General features: G+C 46.4%; 1 protein-coding gene across 6 annotated transcripts in view; it reads left to right on the top strand.

The window, feature by feature from the left end:
* Positions 1–22988, top strand: part of pir (pirin) — a 98252-nt gene that overhangs the window by 3151 nt on the left and 72113 nt on the right. The window contains exons 2-6 of one of the 6 annotated variants that reach the window (XM_078232273.1): positions 4720–5118; positions 6727–6825; positions 10133–10225; positions 18324–18404; positions 22395–22601. In XM_078232273.1, coding sequence (XP_078088399.1) covers positions 6733–6825; positions 10133–10225; positions 18324–18404; positions 22395–22601 — 474 coding nt within the window. In that variant the 5' untranslated portion in view covers positions 4720–5118; positions 6727–6732. Of the gene's footprint in view, positions 1–4522; positions 5119–6726; positions 6826–10132; positions 10226–18323; positions 18405–22394; positions 22602–22988 lie in introns of those variants that run through there. The other 5 variants (XM_078232271.1, XM_078232272.1, XM_078232274.1 and 2 more) reach the window with 5 other exon arrangements.

Raw genomic sequence — 22988 nt, 5'->3', positions numbered from 1 at the left:
TTCTCCATGTCAGTGTGGGTTTCCTCCGGGTGCTCCGGTTTCCTCACGCACTCCAAAGATGTGCGGGTTAGGTGGATGAGTCGTTCTCAATTGCTCCTTATTATCAGGAGGACTAGCTAGAGTAAATGGGGATAGGGCCTGTATGGGATTGTGGTCGGTGCAGACTCGATGGGTCAAACGGCCTCCTTCGGCACTATAGGATTCTATGATTCTATGGCACAGTGAGAACAGTGGAAGGGACCACATTAATGGAGATCAAACAGTGAAAATAATGAATTAAGGGCCTCAAATGGGTGGATGGCACTCCTTGGAGTATTTTAAAAATTCATTCACGGGATGTGGGTGTGACTGGCTGGGTCAGCATTTATTTCCCATCCCTAATTGCCCTTGAACTGAGTTGCTTGCTAGCCCATTTTGGAGGGTATTTAAGGGTCAACCACATTGCTGTGGGTGGGGAGTCACATGTAGGCCTTCACACCGGGGGAAGGCACCCGGAATCCGCAAAACCATCCTGCCCCTTCACAAAATAAATCACAGACCCCAATCTGAACGCTCACGCACTGTACCGCAATATTATTGGTGAAGCAGATGGGTTTTCTTACGACAATTGACAATGGTTTCATGCTCATCATTAGATTTTTAATTCCAGATTTTTATTGGATTCACATTTCACCATCTGCGTAGTGGGATTTGAATCTGGGTGCCCAGATCATTACCCTGGGTCAGTGGATTGCTAGTCCAGTGACAATACCACTATGCCACCATCTCCTGATAGTAGTGATTCTGGTGTGTTGCACTGAGTTCACTCAGGGAATCGAGCTTACAAGCTTGTTAGAACATAGAACATTACAGCGCAGTACAGGCCCTTCGGCCCTCGATGTTGCGCCGACCAGTGGTACCAATCTAAAGCCCCTCTAATCTACACTATTCCAATATCATCCATATGTTTATCCAATAACCACTTGAACGCTCTCAACGTTGACGAGTCCACCACTGCTGCAGGCAGGGCATTCCACGCCCTTACTACTCTCTGAGTGAAGAACCTACCTCTAACATCTGTCCTATATCTCTCACCCCTCAATTTAAAGCTATGTCCCCTCGTGCTAGCCAACACCATCTGAGGAAAAAGGCTCGCACTATCCACCCTATCTAATCCTCTGATCATCTTGGATGCCTCTATTAAGTCACCTCTTAACCTTCTTCTCTCTAACGAAAACAACCTCAAGCCCCTCAGCCTTTCCTCATACGATTTTCCCACCATACCAGGCAACATCCTGGTAAATCTCCTCTGCACCCTTTCCAACACTTCCACATCTTTCCTATAATACGGCGACCAGAACTGTACGCAATACTCCAAATGCGGCCGCACCAGAGTTTTGTTCAGTTGCAGCATGATCTCCTGGCTCCGAAACTCAATCCCTCTACCAATAAAAGCTAACACACCGTATGCCTTCTTAACAACCCTATCAACCTGGGTGCCAACTTTCAGGGATTTATGCACATGGACACCCAGATCCCTCTGTTCATCCACACTACCAAGTATCTTACCAGTAGCCCAGTACTCTGTATTCCTGTTACTCCTTCCAAAGTGAATCACCTCACACTTTTCCGCATTAAACTCCATTTGCCACCTCTCAGCCCAGCTCTGCAGCTTATCTATGTCCCTCTGTAACCTGCCACTTCCCTCCACACTGTCTACAACTCCACCGACTTTAGTGTCATCCGCAAATTTACTAATCCATCCTTCCACGCCCTCATCCAAGTCATTAATAAAAATGACAAACAGCAGTGGCCCCAAAACAGATCCTTGCGGTACACCACTAGTAACTGAACTCCAGGATGAACATTTCCCATCAACAACCACCCTTTGTTTTCTTACAGCTAGCCAATTCCTGATCCAAACCACTAAATCACCCTCAATCCCATGCCTCCGTATTTTCTGCAAAAGCTTACCATGTTGTAGCCTGGGGCTATGGATGGTGATGGTAGATTGGGCTCTGATGTTCTTCCCTTTGCGCGGCCGATCAGGAATCTCCCCTGAACTTATAGCCCGCCAGTTGTTGGTGTTGGCAGGATTTACTGGTTGATGCTCAACCTGAACTTCTGGCTCAGAGGCAGGGATAGCACCCATTGCACCACAACACCATCTATTGGTGAGTTAAAGAGGGATGTAAATAAAAAGCTCACAACATAAACAAGGTGGTTGTAATGGGAGATGGATTGAAAGAAGCAGAATCACACTCCCATGGTGAAGACAGTGAATTTTGAAAATGAATTGAGGTCAATTTTCTAGATCAATACATTGCAAAGCTGTCGACGGCCTAGGCCAGTGAATTTCATAGTGGGGCTTGCAACCCTCGGGTGTGTCGCGGGATGTTAGAAAATGGGCCACCAAAATTGGTTTCGCAAAGATTCCTTGAGCTTTTTTCTCTGGGTAAGTCAAATAAATATTGGCCAGAACTCTATCACCTCGCCTGTCCAGAATCAGAGCGGGTGAGGGTCCGGCAACAGAAATCTCCGTTGACCTCGGGAGGGAATTTCTGGTCTCACCCGAGTGAGGCTGTAAAATCCTGTTCATTCCCTCTGCAGCTCACAGGGTAACTACATGAGACAATAAGCAGGTCGGTGTAGCCTGTGTGCAACTGGTGCCAATTTTGAGTTCGAAAACCCAGAGTCAGTGATTGACTTAAAGCTGACTTCTACTGAGGAGACTGAGCTGCTGCACCTGACCTGTGATAGCATGCTAAAAAACATGCCACAGGTCCATGTGGTTGTCAGCATTGTGAATTATTATATCCCAGGAGTATCCAGCACTGAGTAAAATAAGTATCTTGTTGCTATTGCCCATCATGACAATCTACAGTGTGGGGTGGGATTTTCTGTATGGACAAACCTGAAAAAAAGGCAAAGGGACTGGCTGAACTCTGTTGCCCCCTCATCCTGCGAATCTGCTTGGAGTGAGATGGTGAGGACTAAGCAGTCACATTAAGTAAGTGAATGTGGCATGCATTGGGCTGCATGGTGGCGCAGTGGTTAGCACTGCTGCCTCACAGCACCAGGGACCTGGGTCCGATTCCCATCTTGGGTCACTGTCTGTGCGGAGTCTGCACGTTCTCCCCATGTCAGCATGGGTTTCATCCCAGTGCTCCGATTTCCTCCCAGAGTCCAAGGATGTGCGAGTTAGGTGGACTGGCCGTGCTAAATTGCCCCTTAGTGTCAGGGGGACGAGCTAGGGTAATTTCATGGGGATAGGGCCGGGGTGGGATTGTGGTTGGTGCAGACTCGATGGGTTGAATGGCCTCCTTCTGCACTGTAGGGATTCTATGCAGATGTGTAACAGTGAAATAGAGATGAAATATCATTGTTTTTATGACACTGCCTTTTGGTTGCACCTGCAATTAGATTTATAGTTAGCTAATTATTATTAGGTCGTGTGGGTGAACCATTTGGTAAAATGGGTGGCCTGATAAAAAGTTTGAAAACTACTGGTCCAGGCCATACTTGGAATGAGCAATGAGTCAGAATTAACTAACAATCAGACAGGAAATAAATCTTTGGAACAGTAACAGCGGAATTTGACAGGAGGTTCGAGCGGGAGATTCTTAAACCAGGATTTGAAATTTCAGAAGGGTAAACTGAAATAACTCCTCCGAGGCTGGTGTCCCTTCACCAATTTACATAGTCAGCACCACTCTGACAGGCACTTCCTCATACAGAGTATAATCCCGGGGCGCCACTAACCCTGGCACTACACATTATGTACATGTGCACGGCTCCCTGATTGGACAGGCCATTGCTGCCTTAACAGCGAGCTCATATTCTAAGAGGTCCACATTGAGGTCCATAAATTGATGAGCAACACAGTGAAGACAAGATACTGAGCTGTTACTGGGTAAACCTTCAGGCAGATGGTGCAAGATAGGCACAGGCATAATTGATACGATACAAAGCCAGTACTTTCCCCTAAAAGGCTCAACTTGCACAGTCAGATCACACCAGTCAACAGAAGCGACCTAACAGGGTGGCACAATGGTTAGCGCTGCTTCCTTACAACACCAGGGACCCGGGTTCGATTCCTGGCCTCAGGTGACTGTCTGTGCGGAGTCTGCACTTTCTCCCCGTGTCTGTGTGGGTTTCCTCCGGGTGCTCCAGTTTCCTCCCACAGTCTGAGAGACGTGCTGGTTAGGGTGCATTGGCCATGCTAAATTCTCCCTCAGTGTTACCCGAACAGGAGCCACAGTGTGGTGACTAGGAGATTTTCACAGTAACTTCACCGCAGTGTTAATGTAAGCCTACTTGTGACACTAATAAGTAAACTAAACTAAAAGACTTCCCAAAAGCAGGGAGAATCGTTGAAGGCAAAGTAATTAAGAGCGTAAACAGGGAGCCTGGAAATAATTTGCAAGGCACATCAGAAACCTTGAGTAAAAGTCTTTAAAATATCTTGAGAAAGAAAATGTTAAAAATAAGATTTGGGTTCCTTAATGACTGATGCAGCAGAGAATATAATTAACAGCAGGAAATGGTGGCCTATTACATGGGTATTCATGTGGAGACTGAGGGAAAAATACCAGTGGACACAAGAGAGCCTGAAAATGTGTCAAGGGAAAAATTCTGAGTGGGTTTAGTTAAAGTTAATTAAATGGTAATGAAGAAAATAATGAAAGTTAGAAGTCACATATCTCCAGGAATGATGGTTTATCCTTTTCCCCCGGCCAGTGCGATCAATTCCCCCAGACCTCACAGAAGATGTAAAGATGTAGACGTGGAAATAAGAAACCAAAAGAAAAAATACTGGAAAATCTCAGCAGGTCTGGCAACATCTGTAAGGAGAGAAATGAGCTGACGTTTCGAGTCCAGATGACCCTTTGTGAAAGACCCTTTGTGGAATAAGAGATGTGTTAGTCCTGATATTCTGACAATTTCTATCAGGAGCTGTAGGAAGTCACCAATCTGACATTACCCCATTGTTTAGGGAGGGTGAGAGAGCAGGTTGCAGGACCTGGTACATTAAGGGTTAACCTGAGGCTGAGTAGAGTACCGCCCGCCCACTGGTGATGTAAGAAGGCACCTGATCCAAAGCTTACGTCAGCAGTGTGGTGCCAGGAATGGTAACAGGTAAGGACATGCTCCGGAGTCCTCTCTATAACCTCTACTGTAAATACGTACGCAGTTCAGTAATGTTAATAAAGGCTTCCAGGTAACTTCTAAGGGCGGCAAGGTAGCACAGTGGTTAGCACTGCTGCTTCACTGCTCCAGGGACCTGGGTTCGATTCCCGGCTCGGGTCACTGTCTGTGTGGAGTTTGTACATTCTCCTTGTGTCTGTGTGGGTTTCCTCCGGGTGCTCTGGTTTCCTCCCACAGTCCAAAGATGTGCGGGTTAGGTTGATTGGCCATGCTAAAATTGCCCCTTAGTGTTTGAGATGCGCAGGTTAGAGGGATTAGTGGGTAAATATGTAGGGATATGGGGGTAGGGCCTGGGTGGGATTGTGGTTGGTGCAGACTCGATGGGCCAAATGGGCTCTTTCTGCACTGTAGGGTTTCTATGATTCTACAAGACTAATGGAGTGTAAGCAGCAAACACCACAGGTAGCAACAACCCAATACGCCACTTACTCCAATATTTAGGAAGGGGAAGTTGCCGGGGGAAGAGGGCTGAATCTTAAGCTCAGAAATGGGTGTTTTGGGGTTGGCTGAAATGTTCAAAATTTAAAAATCTCAACCGTGGCCGAGGTGGGATGTGTGGCAATTCACTCCCAGCAATGTTGGCCATTTAGATACTATTGATGAAACTGGGAGCTTCACCTTTAACCTGTCTTCCAGCTTTAATTTGGGTTTTGCAGGTGTCAGGACAGTTCAGGAGGGGTGAAGGTAGCTTCGGGTAAGTGCCTCCTCCTCCGACCCTCCACACATCTGAACCCCACTCTCCATATGGATCCCACTGCTCCCTGCGTCTGGGATTAGATCCTGTCCTTCTCCATTGGATGAGAGTTCAGGCTCCGAAAGGGATCAGCTATCAGAACCCCTTCCTCACATTTTCACCAACAGTGGGAGGCCGGATCCTGTGGCCTGCTCCGAAAGGCTCCCCCAAACACACAGGAAGACAAGCCTGTCAACCAGGCTGACTCCCAGGCAGGGGCACGTGTCAAAGCAAAACTTTGTATGCTGTGGAGGAACACCACAGCAAGCTGGCAAACACTGCGTTTCCATATAGAAACTTTTTCACCCACCCTGTTCCCAGGGTGATGGGAGAGGCAGGGTTCAGGGTGATGCAAGGGAAAGGAGTTAGGTTTTTATTCATTCAAGGAATGAGGATGTTGCAGTCTAGGCCAGCAATTATTACCCATCCCTAATTGCCCTTGGGAAGGTAGTGTTGAGCTGCCTTCTGGAAGTCCATGAAGTATAGGTACACCCACAGTGCTGTTAGGGAGGGAGTTCCAGGATTTGGACCCAGCGACAGTGAAGGAATGGCGATATATTTCCAAATCAGGATGGTGTGTGGCTTGGAGGGGAACCTCCAGGTAGTGGAGTTCCCATGTGTCTGCTGCTCTTGTCCTTCTAGATGGTAGAGGTTTGGAAGGAGCCGGAATACTGGCAAACTGACAAAAGTATCATTATGCTTGCAAGTAGAATTTATTTTCGATGTGATTCAGTGTTCACGAAATAAGAGTGCTGTTAATTAAGAATAGGTGTTTCCTGCTTTACTGTACGTATCTCATTCCTTAGGGCACTATGTCTGGTAGAAAGATCACACAAATAGTGCTGGCTGTAGAGCAGTCGGAAGGTGTAGGTGCACGAGTTCGAAGGAGTATTGGAAGGCGGGAGGTAAGTCCCACTCTTGATCTTGGAGCAAACCAAAGGATAGGCTAAGCTATTGGTGTGCAGTTTCTTTTATCGAATATCTTCAATTTTAACAATCAGGCTCTGCCTCTAATACACAATTCACGGATGCAGATTGCATTGTGACACTGAACTGACCTTTCACCCTTTTGAGGAACTGACTTAAATCCAGCACAAACTGGTGGAATTAAAGTCCAGGTTTTTGACGACTGTTCAGTTGTTAAGTGAACAGTTTGGGCAGTCTCGACCGAACCCCTGGTGCAGTTTGCTCTCTCCATAATCCAGCAGCTAATTGTTGGGCTCGGGTCAAAGCCACAGCTGGGGAATGTCGACCTCAAACAACAGACGTATTCTTTTGCGGGCCTGTCGAGTTCCCTCCTCTGGTATTCCAGATTGGAAACTCAGGCACACGTTCCCAAACTTTAAACAGATAGATAGACTGTGGAGCAGATGTCCAGCTTCCTCACTTGTCGTCCGAGCTCACCGGGAATTGAAGGCACACTCACGAGGTTGGCAATTGAGGCCTTTTGTGGGTTCTCTGATGTCAGAGATTCAGAGCTGACTTCAGTTGGACCTTTCCCCAGCATCTGCTTTCTAGTTCAAGTCCCTGTTGTCCTGATAAGGGACAGGAATCCAGGCTGACATAAGAACATAAGAACAAGGAGCAGGAGTAGGCCATCTAGCCCCTCAAGCCTGCCCCGCCATTCAATAAGATCACGGCTGATCTGAAGTGGATCAGTTCCACTTACCCGCCTGCTCCCCATAACCCTTAATTCCCCTACCGATCAGGAATCCATCCATCCGTGACTTAAACATATTCAACGAGGTAGCCTCCACCACTTCAGTGGGCAGAGAATTCCGGAGATTCACCACCCTCTGAGAGAAGAAGTTCCTCCTCAACTCTGTCCTAAACTGACCCCCCTTTATTTTGAGGCTGTGCCCTCTAGTTCTGGTTTCCTTTCTAAGTGGAAAGAATCTCTCCACTTCTACCCTATCCAGCCCCTTCATTATCTTATATGCCTCTATAAGATCACCCCTCAGCCTTCTAAACTCCAACGAGTACAAACCTAATCTGCTCAATCTCTCCTCATAATCTACACCCCTCATCTCCGGTATCAACCTGGCGAACCTTCTCTGCACTCCCTCCAAGGCCAATATATCCTTTCGCAAGTAAGGGGACCTTACTTTGTACCCTTATCCACCACAGACCACAGAGGGGAGCTGAGGACAATGGCAGAACCCTCCGGCCACCCTGACTCAAATTGGTTATTAAATCCTAATGGCTGTTCCCAATGGATCCAGTGCCAGGAATGGAAACTGAGCCTAAGCTGGAACAATAACAGACTGTTTTATTTGGCACCTTGTAAATCAGTCAGCACTAGTTGTAGGGTGAAGAGAAACCCTCTCAGTTATGAAACTCCAGAACGTGCTGCTTTGCACCCACTGCTCTTTGCCCGCTGTTATATTTAAGAACTTGCTGGGTTTGCATATTAATGGCCCATTAAACACATTGCAGAATATTAAGACAGAGTTTCACTGTTTAAGTATCTTTATAATGACTTGGTAATGGTTCATTCAGTCCCAGTCAACCTTCTTGGCTCAGAGTTATTCTGGGGTTTCATTTCTTCAAGTAGTGAATTCCTTTCAGTGATTTTAAAACTGTGACATTTTAAAATCTTTTTTTTTGTTTTCCCTTCTGTCTCTTTCCCTCTTCCTTTCTAATCCACTCTTATTTCCTTCTCTTTGGATTGGATTTTCTCTGGAGTCAGGGTGGGAGGTGGGAGGCCTGGTAAAATGGGTGCTTTGGGAGGGGCACTCCATCACCATGGTGGGAGCCTCAGCAACATGGCTGCTGTGTTGACTGAATGTGGGCCAATTATCAGCCATTCTCCCCTGCTCCCCCCCTCCTGTCAGCAATTTGCCAATTTCAGGCCAGGCTGCTGCATTAGCAGACTGCCAGGTACACCCTGGCAGCCTCCCAGTGGGTTTCGTGGGTCAATGGCTGACCCCAGTATGCCACTCTGGAGGGTGCACACACCCCCCCACCCCCCCCCCCCCCCCCCCCCCGCCCAATTGCCTAAGCCTCACTGCTTACCTTAACCCAACATAATTAAAAAGAACTTACCCTAACATGGAAAGGGGTGCCTCAACGTGGAACCTGCAGCCTCAGCAATGGTTACCTCCATCGGTGGGCTGGCAACTCTGAAGACAGCCAGCCCTGCTCATCATCATCAAACATCACCCCTGCCTGCACATCACAACAGCACATCCCATAATATTGTCCTGGCACTTAACCCCAGTCTGGTATCACATCAGCATCAATCAGTCTTTCAGGCTTTGTTTCTCTTGGATTGAGAAGATGTAGATCATAAATAGGAGCAGGAGAAGGCCATTGGCTGAGTGAACCTGCTCCAATAATCTCCACTTTACTAACCGCCCTAACATAACCCTAGACTCTCTTGTCAATCAAAAACCTGTCTAACTCAGCCTTGAATATATAGAATGATCCAGCCTCATCTGATGAAGGAGCAGCACTCCGAAAGCTCGTGATTCCAAATAAACTTGTTGGACTTTAACCTGGAGTTGTGAGACTTCTAACTGTGCTCTCTGGGGTAGCAAATTCCTAAATTGATGTCTATTTAAATACTGCTCACAATGTTTGAAAGTTTACAGAATTAGGGATACGGCTTTCTGCAATGTCTTTGTTAACTTTCTTGTTAATTCCGCGCGCATGAGGACGGCCTCAACCAGGATCTTGGGTTTATGTCACACTACGTGTAACCCTCACCATTTGGCCTGGGCTTGCAAAATCCTACTAACTGTCCTGGCTTGAGACAATTCACACCTCTTTAATCTGTGATTCTCCCTCTCTCCACTCACATTGTCTGTACCTGTAAACACTTGTAAAGACTCACATTCCGACTTTATCTTGCAATTGAGTGTGTGTCTATGTATGCCATGTTTTTGAACCAACTCTCCACTCACCTGTTGAAGGAGCAGCGCTCCGAAAGCTCGTGCTACTGAATTAACCTGTTGGACTTTAACCTGGTGTTGTGAGACTTCTTACTGTGCCCACCCCAGCCCAATGCCAGCATCTCCACATCTTTGTTAACTTTCCACAGACTGACTTCACGGTAACTGCGCTAATGTGTGAGGTGATTGTACAGATAGTACCAACACTCTTAATGATTGAACAATTCATTCCCTGCTCAGTTTAAACATCGAACATCATTATATCACGTGTGTGCTTCCAATTCTCTCAGTATTGCTAAACAATCCTTATTATTGACAGCTAAATAATCTGGACCCATTCTTGATGCTGGATGAATTTAAAGTTTCCAAGCCTGCAGGATTTCCTGACCACCCTCACAGAGGATTTGAAACTGTGAGTAAATCATTCTTTTCCTATCTATGTGTTTTTCGTTAGTATAATAGAATTATAGAAACACAGGAGAGCATTCAGCCCATCGTATCCTGTGCTGTCTCATTGAATGGGCTAATCCCAATCCTTTGCTCTTTCCTCTGCAATGGCCTCTTCCCTGCTGCCATCAGACTTTTGAATGGACCAACCTTGCATTAAGTTGATCTTTCTCTACACTCTAGCTATGACTGTAGCACTACATTCTGCACTCTCTCCTTTCCTTCTCAATGAATGGTATGCTTTGTCTGTATAGTGCGCAAGAAACAATACTTTTCACTGTATACCAATACATGTGACAATAATAAATCAAATCAAATGTTTTCCTCCAATTTTTTTGTCTGTTTTCCTTTTGAAATTTAGTATTGAATTTGCTACTACCTACCTCTCAGAGAATGAAGTCCAAATCATACCAGGCTGGGTAAAAGAAAATGTTTTCACATGTTGGCTCAGGTGACTTTGGCAATTCTCTTCAATCTGTTCCTCTGGTTATGAACCCTTCTGCCCCTGGAAACAGTTTCTCTTTATCCATTCAATCAAAACCCTTCAAGATTTTGAACACATACATCAGATATCCCTATGGCATTCACTTCTCCAAAGACAACAACCCCAATTTCCCCAATCCCTCCACATAACTAAAATCCTTCATACGAACATAAGAATTAGAAGCAAGAATAGACCATTCGGCCTGTCGAGCCTGCTCCGCCATTTGGCACAATCATGGTTGATCTTGGGCTTCAACCATTTTCCCGCCCGCTCCCCCTATCCCTCTAATTCCCCGAGAGACCAAAATTCTCTCTATCGCAGCCTTAAATATATTCAATGATGAAGCATCACAACCCTCTGGGCTAGAGAATTCCAAAAATTCACAAGTGAAGAAATTTCTCCTCATCTCAGTCCTAAATGATCGGCCCCTTAGCCTAAGACTGTGCCCCATGTTTAGATTCCCTGACTAATAGAAACAATCTTTCAATGTCTACTCTATCAAATCCCTTCAGAATTTTGTAGGTTTCAATCAAATTACATCTCAATCTTCCAAACTCCAGCTAACGTACCTTACCCAGCCTCTCATCAAAGGACAACCCCGTCATCCCAAGGTTCAACCTACTGTACCTCCTCCAATGCAATTATATCCTTGATTTGATTTGATTTATTATTGTCACATGTATTAGCATACAGTGAAAAGTATTGTTTCTTGCGCGTGATACAGACAAAGCATACCGTTCATAGAGAAGGAAACAAGAGAATGCAGAATGTAGTGTAACAGTCATAGCTAGGGTATAGAGAAAAATCAACTTAATGCAATGTAAGTCCATTCAAAAGTCTGACAGCAGCAGGGAAGAAGCTGTTCTTGAGTCGGCTGGTACGTGACCTCAGACTTTTGTATCTTTTTCCCGACTGAAGAAGGTGGAAGAGAGAATGTCCAGGGTGCGTGGGGTCCTTAATTATGCTGGCTGCTTTGCCGAGGCAACGGTAAGTGTAGACAGAGTCAATGGATGGGAGGCTGGTTTGGTGATGGATTGGGCTACATTCACGACCTTTTGTAGTTCCTTGCGATCTTGGGCAGAGCAGGAGCCATACCAAGCTGCGATACAACCAAAAAGAATGCTTTCTATGGTGCATCAGTAAAAGTTAGTGAGAGTCGTAACTGACATGCCAAATTTCCTTAGTCTTCTGAGAAAGTAGAGGCATTGGTGGGCTTTCTTAACTATAGTGTCGGCATGGGGGGACCAGGACAGGTTGTTGGTGATCTGGACACCTAAAAACTTGAAGCTCTCGACCCTTTCTACTTCGTCCCCGTTGATGTAGACAGGGGCATGTTCTCCTTTACGCTTCCTGAAGTCAATGAAAATCTCCTTCATTTTGTTGACATTGAGGGAGAGATTATTGTTGCTGCACCAGTTCACCAGATTCTCTCTCTCATTCCTGTACTCTGTCTCATCATTCTTTGAGATCCGACCCACTACGGTGATGTCGTCAGCAAACTTGAAAATGGAATTGGAGGGGAATTTGGCCACACAGTCATGGGTGTATAAGGAGTATAGTAGGGGGCTGAGAACACAGCCTTGTGGGGCACCAGTGTTGAGGATGATCGTGGAGGAGGTGTTGTTGCCTATCCTTACTGATTGTGGTCTGTGAGTTAGGAAGTTCAGGATCCAGTCACGGAGGGAGGTGCCGAGGCCCAGGCCACGGAGTTTCTTGGGAATAATAGTCAGCTGAGGTAATAGGAGTCTGACATAAGTGTCCTTGTTATCTAGGTGTTCCAGGGTTTCCTTTCATAAATATAGAAACCAAATCTGCACACACTATTCCAGATGTGGTCACAATGTGTTTGTCCACTCCTGTGACCCAAACCATGAGGTTTTTGAATACCTGACCCTAATTCTGGATCTGTCCCCGCTTCTGAAGCCAGGAGTTCCCTGTGACTGTGACTGTTCACTCCAACACCCTCAACATTGACAGGACCAACCCTGCCCTTTAGGCTCCCATCATTCACCTTTCCATTCCTGCGAGAATCTGGAGACACCCACTGCTCCCCCTCCACCCTGTAGAGGGCCGCCATACTCAAGATGCTGAGCCCTTCCCTCCTCAGCACCTACCTGCACCCAAACAACCCCACTGTCCACCTTCCCTTCCCTCCTCCGCACCTATCTGCACCCAAAGACTCCCCTCCATCCACCCTCCATTGTCTCCTCTGCACCTATCTGCACCCTAACGCTCCCCTCCATCTACCCTCCCTTCCCTCCTCCGTCCCCCCCCTGCACCCAAACATCCCCTCCATCCACCCTCCCTTCCCTCCTCTGCACCCTATCTGTACCCAAACATCCCCTCCATCCACCCTCCCTTCACTCCTCTGCACCCTAGCTTCATAGAAATCATAGAAATCATAGAAACCCTACAGTACAGAAAGAGGCCATTCGGCCCATCGAGTCTGCACCGACCACAATCCCACCCAGGCCCTACCCCCATATCCCTACATATTTTTTACCCACTAATCTCTCTAACCTCTGCATCTCAGGACACTAAGGGCAATTTTAGCATGGCCAATCAACCTAACCCGCACATCTTTGGACTGTGGGAGGAAACCGGAGCACCCGGAGGAAACCCATGCAGACACGAGGAGAATGTGCAAACTCCACACAGACAGTGACCCAAGCCGGGAATCGAACCCAGGTCCCTGGAACTGTGAAGCAGCAGTGCTAACCACTGTGCTACCGTGCCGCCCTGTACCCAAACATCCCCTCCATCCACCCTCCCTTCCCTCCTCCGCACTTACTAGCACCCAACTGCCTGACTTCCCACATACCGTTCCTTTGTTCACTGAGTTTAAATGGATAATAGCTGATCTTACACACAGCTGCACACAGCTGGTGCTGTTACCCACCTTGAAGCGAAAGTCAACTGGGTGTCTCCAGATTCTCACAGGTCCCTGAATTTATCCTGAGGATTGTGCTTTATTAAAACCCATTTCATTCTAATGAGTATTCATGGCAGGCAAAAGTATTACAATTATGGACCCACCTCAGGCCAGCATGAGGTGCGACACGTTGTAAATATGCCACTGACTTTATCTCTCACCTCAACCCGCCATCCCACCTAATTAATTCACACCACACGCTATGATCACCTTCCTTGTAGGTTCCATAAAATCTCCCCCCACACAGAGCGTTTGCATGAATTATGCCTGAAACTTCTCTTCATCATACTGGTCCATGTTAGTAATGAAGAATATTATAAACATACATAAGCTAGAGGGGTTTAAGCCAGTGTGGGTGCCCCAATGGCCTCAAGACATGGAAACTGACACGAACAAATGTGGTGTTCAGAATGTGAACTGACTCATTCCTGCTATAAATGTGGGTCTAACATGTTGTCTTAATTGGCTCCATTCTGATTACAGAGAAATGCCACAGTAATGAGCATGCTGTTTGAGGGATCCTGTGTATGCTTAGCCCTGTTTGCTTCAGTCTCTGCAAAGACTTCATTTTAAGATATTTCTGCCTATGTACAACTTAAATGCCAGACTGTAGGGGTTAACTAACTCTGCTAAGCTGAACAATTGTAGCTAACTCGACTACATGTAGAATCAGAAGGCATGATGGGTTAGCTAAGAATTGACTGCATTCCTGAAGGGTAAACAGTGCAGGCAAACAACAGTTTCCCATCACAGCAACTGCGAGGATTGTTTTCCTAGACGGAGATAGCCTGTGAAAAACACTTCCAATAACGAGATAAGGATTGAAATATATTTTGATTTTAGAGTTTGTGTGTGTTCAGTTCTTAGATTCCGCTCATTTCAGTACATTTCTTTTTGTAGAGGGCCTGGTTGAGAAGCTAGTCTCCAAGTTCACTTTTTGCTTCTGTAATGTTAATTCTTTAAGTTCTTCTCAATAAAAGAAAACCATTTTAAAACTCATACCAGTGCTGTCCTCTTGTATCTTCATAGAAACCCTATCGTGCAGAAGGAGACCATTCGGCCCATTGAGTCTGCACCGACAACAATCCCACCCAGGCCCTATCCCTGTAAACAAATGAATGGACCCAATACAGTCTGGATACAACTTTTCAGGAATGTTATTCTCCGGGTGTGGGCATTGCTGCCAAGGCTGTCTGTTAATGACTGGTGTGAAAGTGCCCCATACGAGTGGGGCATTCAGCCCGTTGACCCAGTGACAGTCGCTGAAATCCTCCATCCTCGTTTGTGGCTGGGATTCTCCGGTGCTGCTGAGAGTGAGTGGAGTTTTGGCTGGAACGCCAAATTTCCCCTTCGCGCTCATGACACGGGTGGGCTCGGATGAGATTGGAGAATCCCGTCCAGAGCAGGAACAGTGATTGATGGCGTGTGACTTGGGGATCTCAGAGGCGTAACTTTGATGCCTTGTTCATCATGGGGGCTGAGGGTCTGGGAGTTGGTGTAAATTTGGTGCATTTCCTGCAGATAATATATTCAAGTCCAGTGCCGGTGAAATAGGCTTGATGATGATGAAGACTTTTGAGTGTAGTGGCTGCTCCACATAGCCAGATGGTTGGTTCATATGTTCTCACACTTGGATTTTGTAGCTGCTCCTCCCCCCACCCCCGACTGCCCCCTGCCACCACCCCCAGCGCACCCCCCCCCCCCCCCCCCCCCCCCCCCCGCCCACCTTTCATCACCGATTGGCTCAACCTCCTGCCAGGACGATCCATAGGGTGCGCACCGATCACATGACCCTTGGGAACCGCCCCCCCCCCCCCCCCACTTAAAGGACCATACTACTAGAGTTCACAACTGTACTATAAGCCTAACATTTGTCAGAAACCTCCTTTTCCTGTCCAATTTTATTCTCTGTATCATTAATCATCCCGGGAACTCTAGCTTTCCTTTCTTTCTCTCTTGCGAGAATGTGCTTAATCTGTACTCAGATGCCTCCTCTTTAAAGGTCTCCCATTATTTAAACACTGTCCATCAACAACAACTTCCATTCATGTGTTGTCTTTAAAAGGTAAAGTCGCCATAGTCCCAGATGGCTATAGGCTGCTATCCCCTTTGAGGGGGACAGCTGATTTAACCTGAGGATCACCACACCTTTTGTTTATTCATTCATGGGACATGGGCGTCACTGGCTGGCCAGCATTTATTGCCCATCCCTAGTTGCCCTTGAGAAGGTGGTGGTGAGCTGCCTTCCTGACTTGCTGCAGTCCACGTGCTGTGGGTTGACGTTAGGGAGGGAATTCCAGGATTTTGACCCAGCAACTGTGAAGAAATGGCAATATATTTCCAAGACAGGATGGTGAGTGACTTGGAGGGAAACTTGCAGGTGGTGGTGTTCCCATTTATCTGCTGCCCTTGCCCTTCTAGATGGAATTAGTTGTGAGTTTGGAAGGTGCTGTCTGAGGATCTTTGGTGAATTGCTGCAGTGCATCTTGTAGATAGTATACATTGCTGGTGAGGGGAAAGGTTCAGAAGGCGGGGCCTTCATCTCTTAACATATTGACATCTCTCAAGGTGCTTCACAGGAGCGTTGTCAAGCAAAGTTTGACACTGAGCCAGAAAAAAGAGATATTAGGCTAGCTGACCGAAGAATTGCTGAAAGGAATAGGTTTTAAACAGTTTCTTCAAGCAGGGAAGCAAGGGAGAGAGACTGAGATATGTGGGGAGGGGATTTCAGAGCTTGGGTCCTAGGCAAGGCCAGGAATGGTGAGTTATTAACCAGAGCCAATGTAGGACAGCAAAGACAGGGTGAATTTGACTTGGTACTTGGACACTTGTACATAGAGAACAGAGTTTTGGATGTCCTCAAGGAGGCCTATGGAGGGTAGAATGTGTAACACCGTCAGGAGTGTGTTAGAATAGCCAAGATCCAAAACAATGATTTCATTAGTTGGAGGAAACTTCATGGATGCTGGAGCACTGGATGTTGGATCAGCAGCATGATAGCTTAGAGACAGTGGAGAAGTCAGAGTGGCAGTGGTGTTATCAGGAATCAGAAATGTTTTGAGGTGCTGAAGAGCAGCATATATTTCAAGAAATAGGACGGGGGGGGTGCAAGGGTAGATCCTTGTGGGGCAAGAGAAGTCATGGTGTGGGAGCAGAAGTGAAGTAGGCTGGCACTGCTGCCTCACAGCGTCAGGGACCCTGCTTCATTCTTGGCTTGGGTCTCTGTCTGTGCGGAGTCTGTACGTTCTCCCTTTGTCTGCGTGGGTTTCCTTCGGGTGCTCCAATTTCCTCCCACAGTCCAAAAGACGTGCTGATTAAGTGCACTGGCCATGCTAAATTCTCCCTCCGTGTACCCAAACAGGTGCTGGAGTGTGGCGACTAGGGGATTTTCACAGTAACTTCATTGCAGTGTTCATGTAAGCCTACTTGTGACACTAACAATTAATAAAGAAGTCATTACAGGTGATTCTCTAACTATGATTGGATGGACAAGAATGGAAGCAGGTGAGAGCAGTCTCTACCAGCACGGTGCAGGTGGAGATGAGTCGAAGGAGGGTAGTGTGGTCAAGGGCTACAGGCAGGTTGAGAAGGATGAGGAGGGAAAGTTCACCTTCGGTGAATCTTAGTTCTGTGCAGTCACAGAGGATAATCATTTGTGACTTTGATCATCGCTGTTTCGCTCGTGTGGCAAGAGCAGAACCCGATTGGAGGGATTCAACCATGGATTTCTGGGAAAAATGGGAACTGAGTTTTGGAGGTGACAACGCATCCAAGAACTTGGGAGAAGAGAGGGAGTTGGGAATGGGATGGCAGATATTAAGGCTGGAGGGATGAAGGGTGAGTTTTGAGCGGGGTGATGAATTGTAGATTTGAAGGAGAAGTGGATGGGCAAGGATCTGACCATTAATGAATGTCCTGCACTGAGTCCAAGGAGTATGGTACAATACTCCTGCTGCTTACCTCCTGGGCCATCTCCAGCCACATCTTCTTGGTGGCAGAGGTGGGTTCCATTCTCCTGTTCCTGGGAATAGAATCTCTCTCCATTTCCTCACATCTTCCAGCTATTCATTGAGGCTTAGCCTCTGCCAGTCTATAATCACAATTGAGTTTCCTTTCTCCCAATCCCAAATTCCTTCAACCTACAAAGGTTGGAGTTAGAGCATGTCGGATAACACGGGCGTCTCTGACTTCACGCTCACCTCACACCCGGAAGGAAAATGATGAAGAGGAGGCTGAGTTGAGAAGTGATGGACAGACATGCTGAACTTACCTTTGGGTTTTCTGTTTCCCCCTGAATCTGCTCCCAAGGGTATTTTAGACTTCAACTCAAGGCCTTAAATATTTGGTTTAAAATGAGTCACCAAACACATTGAGGAGGATTCTCCAGTCTCATCCATGGCAGGATCCATTGCAGGCGAGAATGGAAAATTTGCCATTCAGCCAAAACTCCATTTACTCTCAGCAGTACCTGGAATCCAGCGGCAGACGGAAGATTTTGGCCATTGTACATATTCCTGAATTAGCATCTGAAATGTTTGAGAGTAAAACTATTAAACCAATTCCATCCCAGTCTGAACAGAGTGATGGGATCAAAGGGTTATAGGTACATCAGTATCAACCTGGTCAGCTTGTGATTGTGTTTTGAAGGTCACCTACATTTTGAGTGGAAGTTTCGATCATGAAGACTTTTGTGGCCATAAAGGAACCATCAATCCGGGGGATTTACAGGTAAATAAATTGTCTGGAACATGTTTTTGTTGTCATATGATTGAAGATTACTATCTAAAGCAAGAATGGAGAACCCTGCAATTAATGATGTAGGTTAGAAAAAATAAATGTTAAATAACAGACTTGTTTAAGCCTAAGAGATAAATGGTTTAAATCGTTAATAAAATGCATTTTAATCTTGCACATGATGCTAGGATTTTTCTCCAAGTGCTTAATTACTTTTGTTATTCTTATGGGGACTGCCATTGTTGCCATCAAAATTACATAACATTAATGGATCAGAAACCTGTGGAACACAGTCAGTAACACACATTAATATGCCTGTGTCACATTCTGGATCAATAACTCATTGCTTCATATTGTGTCCAATTCTAGATCAGTAAGAGGCTCCTTAACATCCTTAACATACTCGTAAGACCATAAGACATAGGAGCAGAATTAGGCCACTCAGCCCATCGAGTCTGCTCCGCCATTCAATCATGGCTGATATTTTTCTCATCCCCATTCTCCTGCCTTTTCGCATAACCCCTGATCCCCTTATTAATCAAGAACCTATCTATCTCTGTCTTAAAGACACTCAATGACCTGGCCTCCACAGCCTTCTGCGGCAAAGTGTTCCAAGATTCACCACTCTCTGGCTGAAGAAATTCCTCCTCATCTCTGTTTTAAAGGATCGTCCCTTTAGCCTGAGGTTGTGCCCTCTGGTTCTAGTTTTTCCTACTAATGTAAACACCCTCTCCACAACTCACAGTATCCTGTAAGTTTCAATAACATACCCTCTCATCCTTCTAAACTCTAATGAGTACAGACCCAGAGTCCTCCACCGTTCCTTATTCGACAAGCTCTTCATTCCAGGGATCATTCTTGTGAACCTCCTCTGGACCCTTTCCATGGCCAACACATCCTTCCCACAACTGCTCACAATACTCCAAATGGAGTCTGATCAGTGTCACATTCAGGATCAGTAACCTGCTGCTAACATAATTGTGGTAAGAAGTCTCACAACACCAGGTTAAAGTCCAACAGCTCCTTCATCAGGTGAGTGATGAAGTGAAAGTGAGTGGGGCACTGAATTTAAAATTTGTCAAGCCATGTTGCGGTTTTATAGAACCTTAGTTAGGCTGCACTTGGAATATAGTGTTCAATTCTGGTCGCCACACTACCAGAAGGATGTGGAGGTTTTGGAGAGGGTACAGAAAAAGATTTACCAGGATGTTGCCTGGAGTGGAGGGCATTAGGTTGGAGAAACTTGGTTTGTTCTCATTGGAGCGACGGCGGTTGAGGGGTGACCTGATAGAAGTCTACAAGATTATGAGGGGCATGGACAGAGTGGATAGTCAGAAGCTTTTTCCCAGGGTGGAAGAGTCAATTACTAGGGGCATAGGTTTAAGGTGCGAGGGGCAAGGTTTAAAGGAGATGTACGAGGCACGTTTTTTACGCAGAGGGTGGTGGGTGCCTGGAACTCGTCGCCGGGAGAGGTAGTGAAAGCAGATACGATAGTGACTTTTAAGGGGGCGTCTTGACAAATACATGAATAGGATGGGAATGGAGGGATATGGTCCCTGGAAGGGTAGGAGGTTTTAGTTCAGTTCAGTAGCATGGTTGGTGCAGGCTTGGAGGGCCGAAGGGCCTGTTCCTGTGCTGTAATTTTCTTTGTTCTTAGATCTTTTATGATATCAATCTTTCGGAGTTATAACTTGTGGATTTACCTCTGACAGTCCCGACTGCAGCAAGAACCCAGAAAAAAAATCACTGAAGGCTGTAGCTGAACTCTTTCCCACAAATTCAGTTCCTCACAAGACTAATGTCCATGCAATGTCCATTTAAAATATGTGACATAACAGCATCAAACCTGCAGTTTTTCCCATGACAACTGCATCTCAATGGTTCTATCTTTCACACGTACCCATGATAATAGAATGAGATTGTACCCGGTGCAGGAGTATCAGGGTGGCACGGTACGCTAGGGTTTTGAGTTTGTATACAATAAAGCAGAGAGATATATAGATTAGCACCTACAAAGCTTCATGAGCTTCCAATCCCAATCTAATCATTGGAAGACAAATGCTCCCCACACAAGGAGGGAGAGTTACCCCAATACCAGCCCTTGTATACCTCCTGGAATCAGCTGCCCACCATCTCACTCATAGGTGCTGAAAATGATGAGAAAATCATCATAAAAAGATTTGCATTCTTGCAATCACCTGATCATGTCCTCATGACTTGCCAGAGTGCCAATATCTGCTTTCTAGGAAGGGTCAGAGACTTTTAAAAATACTGCAGTATTTAACAAAAGTGGGGCCAGACAGAATGGATGTGGTGAAAAGAGGAAGCACTTCAGGCTTAATGGTGCGTGAACTGATTGTATCAACAATGAACTGTTTGATCTGCCCTGAAGCTGTCAGTTAGAAAAGCTTCCAGCAGCTAATGGACCATCAGTTCCTTGTGCAGACAAACCTCAAATCCCCTCTTTGATCTGCCCTGGAGCTGTCAATCAAAGCAGTTCTAAGAGGTTTCAGAGCTGCTTTGAGTGAGAAAGGAGGATCTCCCTCATGAAATGGAATGCTCCTGTCACTCAACACAGTTCTAAGAGGCTTCAGAATAGCCAGGGCTTCCCTACTGTAGAAGGGAGCTGCTGTGATCCTGAAGGCTTCCAGGTGCTCAGGGGGCATGAATTTTAATCAGACCAGACCAAAGATTTTACAGAACACAGACAATAATAAAGATTTTTTTACCAGAAAGGTGCCTGAAATCACCAGACTAACAGTGATTTCTACGTTTTCCAGGGCAATAAGGAGAAGTCCAGCCACAAGAACCCCATCTCAAGGGAGAACCCTGAAGTCAACCCCTTCCCCCCCATGCCCGAGCCCTCCCAATCCCCAGGTCCCTTGAAGGACCCCCACCCTCTGCATCCTGGCAACAGCAGAGGAGCCAATGAGGACAGTTGGGGGCAGTGCTCACCCCTTGCTTCCCCTTGGAGTCCACCGCACCTGGAGCTTTTCAGGACAAGGACTAATTGGTGCCCATGTGGCGTCTTGCTTGGGGGGAGGGGGAGAGCAGCCCAGGAGACTGTTGAATCAGACTCCAGCCTGGTATTTAGACACATATAATGGAACTCAGCTGTAATCTGGTTCTCGCCTACTGTGGATGAGAACCTAATCAGGCCAGGCGCAGCGAGTTGGGAGCCGCACAATGAGTTTGACATCCGGCGAGAATCCTGATTTGGCCCTCAATGGGCAATTGGGAATCCTGGATGGGGCTAGCGGTTCCGGAGAATCACCCTCAGTATAATTTAAAGGCTACAACTCTCAAAGGGGTGCAGGAGCAGAGGACCTGGGTGTGTGTATGTACATCAATCACTGAAGGTGGCAGGGCAGGTTGACAGAATGGTTAATAAAGGATGCACTATGCTGGACTATATTAATAGGGGCATAGAGTTCAAGGTCAAGGAGGTCATGTTGAACTTGTTTTAGACACTAGTTCAGTCACCGCTGGAATGTTGCATCCAGTTCTGGCAACCACACTCCAGGCATTGGAGAGAGTGCAGAAAAGGTTCACGAGAATGATTCCAGGGATGAGGAATTCCGTTTCCGAAAATAAATTGGAGAACTCCAACTAAAGAAAAATGAAACAATCTATGATTTAAACTGAATCCCACCAGAAATGTTGAAATAACTGGGTGAATTAGATGAGGCAGCACCGTAAGAATTGAGCAGCAGAATAGGTGTATGATTTATAGTTAAAAATATAATCGCACATCCCTTCTCCTCCCGATACTCCTGTCTGTGTTTACTTTGTTCTGTCCATTGATATTTGATAGGTATAACAGTCACCCAATGGTAATCAGTATAATAGCTTGTGTTTCAAAGATAAACCTGCCTTTGCGAAGCCTTTGGAATATTTTGCAACACTTTGCAGCGTTGCGACGGCTACTGAAGAGTGAACAGAGAGGGATCACTGGGTGACTTTCTATAATTGATTGTTTGACAGTGGATGACTGCTGGTCGGGGTATAGTCCACTGTGAGATGCCATCATCTGATGAGCCCGCACAAGGACTCCAGCTTTGGGTCAATTTGAAAAGTTCGAAGAAAATGGTGGTGCCTCGGTACCAGGAACTGCTGAGTAAGAGCATTCCCAAACCCAGCAGGGATGGCGTGACTGTGGCTGTTATCTCAGGAGAAGCCCTGGGAAGCAAGGTAAATTTTTAAACTGAATTAAACTGAACGTACGCTGAGATTAATGGACATCAGCATGATCGCACAGGATCAGACGTCAATCCTTTAAGACTGTGATGGAGAGAAATTTTGGATGGTACGGCAGCACACTGGTTAGCACTGCTGCCTCACAGCACCAGGGACCCAGGCTCAATTCCAGCCTCAGGTGACTATGTGGAGTTTGCACATTCTCCCCATGTCTGCGTGCGTTTCCTCCGGGTGATCCGGTTTCTTCCCACAGTCCAAAGATGTGTAGGTCGGAGGATTAGCAGGGTAAATATGTGGGGTTACGGGGATAGGGCCTGGGTGGGATTGTTGTCAACGCAGGCTTGATGGGCCGAATGGCCTCCTTCTGCACTGTAGCAATTC

The sequence above is a fragment of the Mustelus asterias genome, chromosome 17, assembly GCF_964213995.1.
Source record: "Mustelus asterias chromosome 17, sMusAst1.hap1.1, whole genome shotgun sequence".
NCBI classification, from domain to species: domain Eukaryota; kingdom Metazoa; phylum Chordata; class Chondrichthyes; order Carcharhiniformes; family Triakidae; genus Mustelus; species Mustelus asterias.
Note: the sequence above shows the minus strand (reverse complement) of the source record. Positions and strands in the feature narration are given on the sequence as shown.